The sequence below is a fragment of the Puma concolor genome, chromosome B3, assembly GCF_028749965.1.
Source record: "Puma concolor isolate L17-30 chromosome B3, mPumCon1.1.hap2, whole genome shotgun sequence".
Taxonomy (NCBI): Eukaryota; Metazoa; Chordata; class Mammalia; order Carnivora; family Felidae; genus Puma; species Puma concolor.
The window spans coordinates 12007706-12019199 of NC_141672.1; the positions used below are offsets into that span (position 1 = coordinate 12007706).

At 38.5% G+C, this 11494-nt stretch overlaps 1 protein-coding gene across 20 annotated transcripts in view; it reads right to left on the bottom strand.

Annotated features, from left to right (window-relative positions):
* The window catches only part of UNC79 (unc-79 subunit of NALCN channel complex), a 282253-nt gene extending 271234 nt beyond the window's left edge, over positions 1-11019 (bottom strand). For 16 of the 20 annotated variants that reach the window (XM_086708934.1, XM_086708935.1, XM_086708940.1 and 13 more), the window contains exons 1-2: positions 10721-10836; positions 587-660 (exon numbers count right to left, since the gene is read on the bottom strand). In XM_086708934.1, coding sequence (XP_086565060.1) covers positions 587-660; positions 10721-10833 — 187 coding nt within the window. In that variant the 5' untranslated portion in view covers positions 10834-10836. Of the gene's footprint in view, positions 1-586; positions 661-10720; positions 10837-10905 lie in introns of those variants that run through there. The other 4 variants (XM_086708926.1, XM_086708939.1, XM_086708942.1 and 1 more) reach the window with 4 other exon arrangements.
* Between the last annotated feature and the right edge of the window lie 475 nt (positions 11020-11494).

The following is an 11494-nucleotide window of genomic DNA, read 5'->3' on the forward strand; positions in this document are numbered from 1 at the left end:
ATGTCTGAATACAAACTGCAAACTACTATAAACTTGCCAAATTTGGGATACATTGGTCCTGTGAGCCCTTCCTAAAGAATCAATTAGAAAAGAACATTCAGACAATCAAAAAGATTGAGAAACAGTAATATAAGAATCCGTGATGGTCATTAGATATAAATATACCTGTAGAACAAAGCTAAACTGTGGTTATAAAGGAAACAATATAGTAAATACAGTATAATTATCAATAGTTGGAGTGAGGAAATAAGGAGTACATATGGACATGATTGTCTAATAGACACTAATTGGAAATAAAAGGATATTACTTTAGATCAGATAGTGGAGTAGAAGGAGTAAGGGAGAAGAGGTTACCAGATAATTTCAGTGTTGTTTAATGTAGGCAACCCACAAGTACGCCCCCCAAAAATGGACTAATGGTATATAAAGGTATCAGTAAAAAGTTAACCAATGAAACACACAAGCAGATAAAACCCACTGCATGATGAAAAAGCACAGATACAAAAGATATAAAAATAAAACAATTTGATAGAACTGAGGCCAAACATATTAATAATATCAATAGATGTAAATGGACTTAACTCACCTATTGAAAGAAAAGGATTTTCAGATTGTCTAATAAAGCAAAATCCAACACTATGCAGAATACAAGAGACACACCTAAAACAAAGAGATTCAAAAGAGTTAAAAATAAAAGGATGGAGAAAGATATATCAGGCAAACACAAATAAAAGAAAATAGGGTTCATAATCTTGATATCCAACAGGGTGGAATTGAGACCCAAAAGCATTAAAATGTATAAAGAAGAACACTTCATAATGCTTAAGTCTACAATTCACAATGAAGATATTATAATTGTTAACATTTATGCACCCAATAACACAGCAATAGCCTTCATTAAGCAGCAACCTACAGGAGATGAAAGGAGAAATAGACAAAAACACATTAATAATAGACTTTAACATACCTCTCACAATCCAAGATCAAGCAGATGAAAAATTAATAAAGGTACAGAAGACCTAAACAACATAAATAAGATATATCTTACAATCCACATCAAACTCTGAGCCCCAGTAATAGAGATTACAACTTCTTTTCAAGTACACCCAGAATACTCACAAAAACTGACTAAATCTTAGGCCACAGAGAAAACCACAGTAAGGTCCAAAGAATAGAAATAATGCAAATATCATCCTCAGATTATAATGCAATAAATATAGAAATAAATAACAAAATTTAAAAAAACTAAAATATCCTTCCACTTTTAAGCAACTCTTGGATCAAAGGCAAAATACAAAATTAAACTGTAGAATTTCTTGAAAATGATAATTAAAGCCTGACATTATCAGAATCTGTAGGCTACAGAGAAAGGAAGGATCAAAGAAAAATACATAGCATGAAATGCCTATATAGAAAATATTAAAATAAATAAATTAGCGCCCAACTCAAAAAGCCTTCTAGGGAACACCAAAATAAAACAAAGAAATCAAGGAAAAGGAGAATTAATAATAAATGGCACAAGTTAATTTAGAAACCAAAAAAAAAAAAAAAAAAAAACCAGTAGAATCAATACATAAATCCAAAAACTAGTTCCCTAGAAAAGAAAGCAACAATGGACAAACCACTAATTCACTCATGACAAAAGGAGGGAGGGGGTAGTCAGGAGAAAACATAAGTATATAGCATTAAAAGCACAACAATTGAAATGACAAGGAAGTTAAAATAAAGAAAATTTTTAGAAAAGTTCTAAGGGACTCTTGCAAAATTTTATGCAAACAAATTTGAAAACTTGGATGACATGAATAATGTTTTAAAGAAATAAAACCTACCAAAATAGACCCCAGTAGAAACAGAAATTCTAAACAGAATAAGAGTCATAGAGGACATAGAGAAAGAAGTTAGAGTTCCACTACAAAAGAGCACCAAGCCAGATGGTTTCACAAGGGAACTCTAACAAACTTAAAGATCAGGTAACCCCAATGTTACTTTAATCATTCCAGAGCATAAAAAGAAGGAAAACTTCCAAACTCATTTTCCATAGTGAATACAACAATGTTCTCAGATCCTGACTAGAACTGCTCCCAACCTCCACCCCTACAAAAATGAATGAATGAATGAATGAATGAATACATAAGTATTTTTTTTAAGTTTAAATTTATTTATTTTGAAAGGGAGAGAGACAGCACACAAGTAGGGTAAAGGCACAGAGAGAGCGAGAGACAGAATCCCAAGCAGGCTCTCAGCACAAAGCCCGATGCGGAGCTCCAGCTCACAGTTGGTGAGATTGTGACCTGGGCCAAAATCAAGAGTCAGGGGCTTCACCAACTGAGCTACCCAGACACCTCTATAAATAATTGTTTTAAAAACCTGTGGACCAATATAACTCATGAATATCAATGCAAAAATTATTAAATAAAATATGACAAAATCTAACCCAGCATATTCATAAAGTTAAGAGAGGTCATATGGCTTCCAAAAATATAGAAAACTCAGCACCAGTCAGGTTTTTGTAAAAAGCTCAATAACATAGAAATTGATGGATACTTCCTTAGTAAATTATCTCAGCCCCAAATAATAGCTTATTTAAAAGAGAAATACTAGAGGCTTTCCTACGAAAATTAAAAACAAGGCAAAAATACCCACTATCTACACCATATTTAACATTGTGTTGGAGATATTCACCAATGCAATTAGAAAAGAGAAAGCAATTCAAGATATAAGAATTGGATAGAAAAGAAAGGATAAAATTATTTCCTGTTGTTCACAGACCGTATAATTATATATACATTGAAAACTCCCCCCAAAATAAATGGCAAACTGCTACACAAAGATCATTTAGTAAAGTAGGATTATAAAATTTGCATACAGGGGCGCCTGGGTGGCGCAGTCGGTTAAGCGTCCGACTTCAGCCAGGTCACGATCTCGCGGTCCGTGAGTTCGAGCCCCGCGTCAGGCTCTGGGCTGATGGCTCGGAGCCTGGAGCCTGTTTCCGATTCTGTGTCTCCCTCTCTCTCTGCCCCTCCCCCGTTCATGCTCTGTCTCTCTCTGTCCCAAAAATAAATAAATGTTGAAAAAAAAAAATTTAAAAAAAAAAAAAAATTTGCATACAAAGATCAATACCCTTCATGTAAAAAATCAGAGATGGAAGATAGACCCCAATTATGATAGAAAAAAAAGAAAATACTAAACATAAGGTTAACAAAAAATTCCAAAGCATCCCTAAAAAGGCATGAAAAGACTTGAACAAATGGAAAAACATATCATGTTGTTAGATAAGATTCAATATCCTGGGGCACCTGGGTGGCTCAGTCAGATCATGATCTTGATTTCAGCTCAGATCATGATCTCACGGTTGGTGAGTTCGAGCCCCATATGGGGCTCTACTCTGACAGCACAGAGCCTGCTTGGGATTCTCTCTCTCATCTCTCTCTGCCCCTTCCCTGCTCGCGCACACACACTCTCTCTCTCACTCTCTCTTTCTCTAAATAAATAAATATTTTTAAAAGATTCAGTATCCTAAAGATATTAGTTCTCCCTACATAAGTTATTTTCTAATTTTAATGTGATAGTCATAAAAATGCTATCAGGCTTTTTTCTGGAGATATATAACTTTATTATAAAATTAATTTGGCAGATTGAGAAAGAATAACCAGAAAAGTCCGGAAAATGAGAACAATGCTGAGTGGCAGCCAGGGATTCTAACAAGATTCTCTACAAAAATTTTAGCCTCCAGTAAGAACAACAAACAACAACAACAACAACAAAAGCAATAATGGTCACAAGGAGCAAGCATTGTCTCTCTATGAATAAGTCATGACAAGTTCATCAATTTCCTATTATTTTTAGGGACCTAGACAGCATATCAAAGGAAAGCTGAAAATAGAGTATATACACCTCAGCAAACTGGGATGCCCCTGAGTACTCAACTGTAATCTCCTCTAAAACCTAGTACAGAGTCTGACACATTGTAAACACTCAATAAATATTTGCTAAGTAAGTGAATGGACAAGCTGATGAAATATGGATTGCTTGGTACCACAAAAGAAGAGAAAAACAAGACAAAAATATAACATATGAATTGAAAAAAACTAAAAATTCTAAATAAAATGGTTGAGCTTTCCATACTGGTTGGCTTGAGTCAACGGGGAACATTGCTCGACCCGGTCTCAGCCTGACCTCGGTGTTTGTCGCGCCGGTCGCGACACATACTATAGAAAGCAAGCTTATTGATAAAAATACATTTTGCTTAATGTACTTCTTGATGCAATAAACATTTCAGTTCTAAGCCAATATATGTGCTCATCTATGAATAGCTACTCCTATCTTTTCAGAATATAAGCAATAAGTGTGAGTTTACAACACAACAATACTATAAAATGAAAATCCCAATGTAAAGCCTACTTATAGGTTGAGTAATCAATACATAAAACTTGAACAGATGTATTATCAAAGGATCCACATTAAATTACAGCATCACAAGTCCCCAACTTCAAATGTATTGTCACTTTATCATAAGAAAAACAGTTGGCTATGTACTAAGATTGTCTACCAATTAGGAATCATAACTATTATGCTGAATATAGTAACAGAAAATTTTAGGGGCGCCTGGGTGGCGCAGTCGGTTAAGCGTCCGACTTCAGCTCAGGTCACGATCTTGCGGTCTGTGAGTTCGAGCCCCGCGTCAGGCTCTGGGCTGATGGCTCAGAGCCTGGAGCCTGCTTCCGATTCTGTGTCTCCTTCTCTCTCTGCCCCTCCCCCCTTCATGCTCTGTCTCTCTCTGTCTCAAAAATAAATAAACGTTAAAAAAAAAATTAAAAAAAAATTTTAACTAATGAGAAAGAAGCAAAAACACAATTAACATTCAGAAAAAGTATAACTTGTTATATAAATACTATAAAATTTGATTTAGCAAATATGTTTTACATACTTTTAAAGTGTATTTTTATTTACTTGTAAATCCAATTGAAAAGCATGCATTCTGTATAGTTTATATTCACATTGTACTGAGTGCAAAACTTCACATTAACAAAAATATGAAATCTTCAAATTAATGTATCCAAAAATTGGACTATGTAATCCTTCTTTATAAAAAGACATTTAATGCACTCTCAATCATTTTTACTTTGAAGAAACAGCTTTTGTGCATACACTGTGCTCTAGACAATGGTGTTTGCACACTGGAGACACAAAAATGAACATAATACAGTCTATACATAAAGTAAATGAGGTCACCTAACAAGAATACAAATTATTCCATACAGTGTGAGTACACGAAAGGGGCGTACAAGGGGAGACTGGCAATCAGGCAGGGCTTCCAAGCTAAGTACTGGAAAAAAGAAAGGCAAAGAAGAGGGCATGGAGAAAAAGAAAGCATTTGAGGCAAAAAGAAAACAGTACATTGGAGGAACTGGAAAAAAAAAACCCAAAATAAGTAGATCAAAGAGTTGGGCAGCAATTTAGTTGCATGGGCTAGAATCAACAGGGGTTGGTGATTTGTTGTATCTCTGTAATAACAGAGAGTAGGAGAAGTTTAAGAAGACTCTCCAGTTTTTTCACTTGGGTGAATGGGTAGATGGTAGTGCTATTCATTAAAATGAGTAATACCCAAAGAAGTACAAGCATGAGGGAGAAGACAAAGAGTTTGGGTTTGAGATGACTATAGGATGCCTGGATAGAGATAGAGGCTTTTGTTCAAGAGACATGTTTAGACTTTAAACTTGTATTTGGGTGCCATCCACATAGAGGTGATAACTGATGAAAGTGAATGAAACCAAGAACCTGTGCAATTTAAAAAAGGAGGGGGGAACCTAATGACAAAATGCTGTTCATAAAAAATAGGGAGAAGAAAGTAGCCCTAAGGGAAATAATCTGAGTAGGAACAGCCAGAAAAGAAAGAAGAAAAGAAGAGTTCAAATTTAAAATGTGGCAACTACTGTCAAATGATGCAGAGAAACCATGTAAGACAAGAGCTAAAAACCATGTGCTCTTTTTGCTACCACAAATACGGCTAATAACCATATTCCAATTTTTGTATGTGTGAATAAAACTAGTTTTCTCTATGAGGTTAGCAATGTTGTTGTGCCAAGATTTCTAAATGACTACAAGTTGCAGTACTATTCAAAGAAGTGTTTTTCTATTATAATAGTATTAGTAATACAGCAATATTCTATTTACAGTAATATAATGTACATAAAATAATTTTTTAACTATCAATTTCTCTTTTTTTTTTAGTTTTTTTTAACGTTTATTTATTTTTGAGACAGAGAGAGACAGAGCATGAACAGGGGAGGGGCAGAGAGAGAGGGAGACACAGAATCCGAAACAGGCTCCAGGCTCTGAGCGGTCAGCACAGAGCCCGACACGGGGCTCGAACTCACGGACCGTGAGATCATGACCTGAGCCGAAGTCGGACGCTTAACCGAACAAGCCACCCAGGCGCCCCTCAATTTCTCTAAATATGACCCTTAAAGATGCATGGGACAGGGCCAAGTTCAACTTCAATTCATAGTGCTAATTATCTCTACTCTTAAAAGTGTTTTTCATATAATCAAAAAGACTTTTAGTTACTAAGATAAAGATGTTGAGTAGGACTGGGGCACCTGGATGGCTCAGTCGGTTAAGCATCTGACTTCAGCTCAGGTCATGATCTCACAGTTCATGAATTTGAGCCCTACATCAGGCTCTCTGCTATCAGCACAGAGGCCCCTTTGGATCCTCTGTTCCCCTCTCTCTCTGCCCCTTCACAGCTCATGCTCTCTCTCTCTCAAAAATAAACATTCAAAAAAATTTTTTTAAGGTGAGTAGGATAAGCACATTAAAAACAGCATATATTCACATTTCTATAATTAGCTTTTTTGAATTTATACTCAGCAGGCTAATTTCCAAAATTGACAAACATTTTGATGGATATTTATATAAGTGATTTGTGTTTATCAGCTACTACACCATCATTATAATACAAAAAGTGATGGATAGGGATTTCATGCTTTAGAAATCCTCTGTTTAGATGATTAGCCAGTGTCTTGCTAGATATACCAAGTCAAGGAATTGCCATGCAGAAATCTCCTCCCACTTAAAATGGGTTAGGCTGACTGCTGTAGAGGAGACCCAGAGACAAGGAAAGGAGAATAAAAAATAGTCCAATAGACCATGTCCCATTTAAATAATATCATGGTTACTTTTTTTTTCTGCTACACTCTGGGGGGGTGAGTAGATCCAAATTTATAATTATCCTCATTTTAGCAGCAAGCATAAGATTTTATACTTGATGATGATGATAATAATAGCTAACATTTATTAACCCCTCATTACGTGCCAAGATTCTGTGCTAAGCACTTTTCCATGGATCACCTCATTTTAATCTTCACAACAACTATGACTATCCCCATTTTATAGATAATACAGTCAAGGCTTAGAAAGGTTGAGTTAACTTGTCTAAGGTCACAGAGATTCCAAGAAGCAGAGCCAGAATTTATACTTAGGCAGCAGTCTGATTCTAGAACCCCAACTCAACTTCTGCTGTTACTGAAAGATGCTTCTTTTGAAAGAGCACATCCAAAGTACTCCAGATTATTCCATTTTAACTCTTAGAAGACAGAGAAAGGGAGAGGAGGTGGATTCCTTAGAACCCCAAATAAAAGAATCATTTCAGATTCTAAAGCAACTACAAAAACATTTTCACTACAGTGAATGTTGTAAGAAAAAGAAGCATTTGGAGGAAAAAAGTTTTAGCTCTGTGCAGTCGCCTTAAGAAATTGCTAGGAAGCTTCACCTTCTGTTATGATGTTCTGCACATTATACAGGAAACAGAGTGAATGTATAAAAACAGCTCCAAACTATATCCTAGCTAATACTAGTCTCTCTTTCATCATTATTACTTATTTCACACAAGAAAATATCACTACATAAAAATAAAATCATTTTTCACATATCTGTGATACATTACATCTCAAAGGTAAATCACGTAATCTGTTTGGGTTGAAATGCAAGTGCTTCCTCTTGCTGGTTCAACCAAACTATCTCCACTTCCTGCACCAGTGAAACCTCTACCTACATCAAGACGCCTCAGGAAGAAGAGCAATAGAAATAATATTGTGACATTATATTAAACCTCATTCTTCCTCTTGGTCCTTAGACAAGTGGTACTGTGCATAATCCTGAATTCAGAGGATAAATAAACTCTCTAGTTCTCTCCTGTTCTGGTGGTCTTCGCATCCAGTAGGAGAGAAAAATATCGTAGCCTTCCCTTCTTTCTCCTTCCTTCTAGCCATATTCCTACTAAGTCCAAGCATAAAATACCACAAATCTGCAACTTCTCTTTATTAAAAAGTATTCACCCTTCATGAACATCAACCATGCAGATTTTCATGTGTTTGCTCTATTTTCAGGTATACAATGTGCACTCAAGTGACAATACATTCATGTTAGTGCATGTAAAACAGAAAAAAAAGAAATTTTTAACTTCCCTTCACTATAAATAAAGATACCTCAAAACACCCAAAACATCTTTATCCTTTTCACAGCCTATTCCCATTTACCTTCTTTGCCTTCCAGAACAGAACACTTAGGACAAATAAAGCTGCTACTATTATCCCTTAATTCATAGATGGAAACTCTGAGGCACTAAAGTATTAAGTTAATTGCCCCGTGTCTCACAGTTAATCAGAAGGGCATGAAAAACTCAAATCCACATGTTCTAACTTCAAATATGGTGTCCTTTCCATTATCTACAGAGGGAAAAAAAATCTGTTATACAAACACTTCTAAAATAGCTTCTTAACTACACACTACCTGCACTACACAACCAAATCCACCAGTAGATTTTATTCATCCTGGCATTAACTGCCCAGGAAAGAGACAAGACAATGCATCCAGTGCATCTCAAATATAACAAGGAAATGAAAACACAGAAAAAAGACAGTAATACTCACTGATTTTAACCTGAAGTTACATAATATGTAACTATAAAATCAAATGACAGGTGGTGGTTTTTTTAACAACATACTATAATAAAACCTTCAAGGGTGCAATATTCTTAAGTGGAAAGTTCACACTGATTCCAACTATGTTACCATTACTCAAAACATAATGCATTCAATTTGTTTGAAATCCTATGTGAAAGCAAAATTTTTCTTTGAGGTTTAGATTTAACTTTTAAAAACAGGCCAAAAAATTCACAAAAGAACTTTCTGTTTAGAAGAGATGGAATATTAAGAGGGAAGAGCTATCATTTCTTGAGTTCTTTTATGTGCTAGGCTCACTACTCAATCTTCCATGTGTATTCCCTCGTTTATAATCACAACGCCATCAGCATTATTACCCCAGGTTTACAGATGAGGAAATAAAGTTTAGAGACATCAATTATCTTGCCCAAGGTCAAACAGTAAATGGCAGAACTAGGATTCAAACCAGATGTTCCACATTCCAAAAATAACATTGTTAAGAGGTACAAGCACTGGATGGTAGGTGGGCATAGAGAATCTCTAATGAACCATCAATCTGGGAATTCTGTGAGCCTTCAGTTCATTTCATCTATCTGGTGAATAAGTGGCACACTGCATATGCATATCATATACAACATACTGCCCCACAATAATGAGACTACTGTGTCGGGTGTCTCACAAAATGGCTTTTATAGCCATTCCAAAAAAAGAAATACAAAGACTTAAGTAGTGACAGGACAGCATTATCAACTTAACTGTGTACTTCTTTGAGAGAAACAAGAGTCAATTAGATGAACCAGTTCTGGCATATTTGTTAAAAATTCAAACTCATTGCTTAATAAAAATATCTTTTACTTACAAAAACTAAGTTCCTGAATCCCTCAAGTGCACTCGGGAAAAGATTTCACATTAATCAACCTACGAAGTACATACCACCGGCCTACAAATGCGCACTGCAATAAGAGAGGCTATAGGAAGCATATTAGAAACTTCCTCTGTGCACAAGGAGTTAGCAGGTTGTTTCCAACCAAACACACTGAGACAACTAAAATCCTCTTGCTATTTGTTGTAGTTTGTGTGAGCTGCCCTACAAAGGAAACCTCTTTGGAAAAATAATTAGATCATTTTCTCAGAGCCCCTTTCACCTTCATGCAAAGCACCAACTCTTGCTTTAACCTGTGGTTGGGGTTAGTTTTTGCATTAGTGTAGGTATTCAGGAGTTGATTTTCCTCACACTGGTCCAGAATTCTGCCTGACTCCCGGCTCCCTCTCCCTTCTCTCCTTTCCTGCCTCTCCAACCCAAAGTGGAAACTGCAGACTCAAACTCCCCGATGGCTCCAGCACCTAGAACTGGGCATGCTCAGAAGGCCAGGCAGGCTTTGGTTGCACTGACAGTTCCCCGCCCCTGATTTGCCGCTGCCCCCCTTCCCCCACTCCAACAAGAGATACTGAAATGTTTATCTGAAAGATATGAGGCCTCTTTTTCCCGAGAATGACCCTATTTCAATTTCATTTCGCAGGGTCTTTCAGTCTTGCGAAACCCCACCACAAGCCCGAGAAGACAGCATTATTTTTCAGCACCGGGGACAGCGCCGCGTTGCCATCCACGTCCACCCTCCCCCACTTTCTCTTCCGCCCCCCAGCCCCCACCCGCCCCAACCTCAGCCCCCACCCCCGCACCAGCACGATGCCAAGGTCTCCCGGCAGCCGCAAACGCCGCAACTGCAATAGCTCCCAGCCGGAGGCCGGGCCGGAACGCCGGGCCGGCTGCTACTTACACTGCTCCGCTTTGGTGGACATGGTGCTGTCCAGATGGAAAGGCTTTGCCCCAAAATCTGTGTCGTGTGAGCTCCCTCGCTCCGCCAGCGATGTTGCGAGGAAAAGAGCGCATACCCCCCACCCCCCACCCCCTTGCTTTCCCCCTCCCTTAGGCCCGTGTCGCTACCATTCGGACAAAACGCACATCAAATTGCAGAATTCGGTCCCGGAAGGTTAGGAAATCGCCCCCGGAGAAATGGGTGGGATTTAATAGGCGGCCAAAGGCTTCCTGTCCGTCCCCTCCTGGAGCTGCCCGCGTTGATGTGGGCGGGGAGACCGAAAGGAGAGAGCAACCCGCGGCTCCTGGTGAAATGGGAAAATGGGCTCGACCGGGGGAGGAGTATTTCCATTCATAAGGCGCTCGGAGGGGACGGGTGTTTCCCAGAGAAAAGCCTCTTAAAGTGCCGGAGTCCCCGACCATTTGGATCTCCCATTGGCGTTCTCCGGGCCTGTAAATCCTGCTCCGGGAGCAGCCCCGGTGCCTCAACGAGGTGACCGGAGAGGGACACAAGTGCGTCCCACGCTCGGTCTCAACCTCCCGGAGGAAGGAGGGGGAGGCGGATCCGGGGCGGGCTGGAGACAGCCGGGGCCGGAGGGCGGCGAGGACGCTCCAGAGGACCGCGAAGAAGGAAATGCACAAGCAACGCTCAGCATGGCTTCCCGGCGTGCTGCGGTCCGTGCCCTCTGCCTCCCCTCTCTGATGGGCTCTCCTGCTGATGATTAGTATGGGAGGT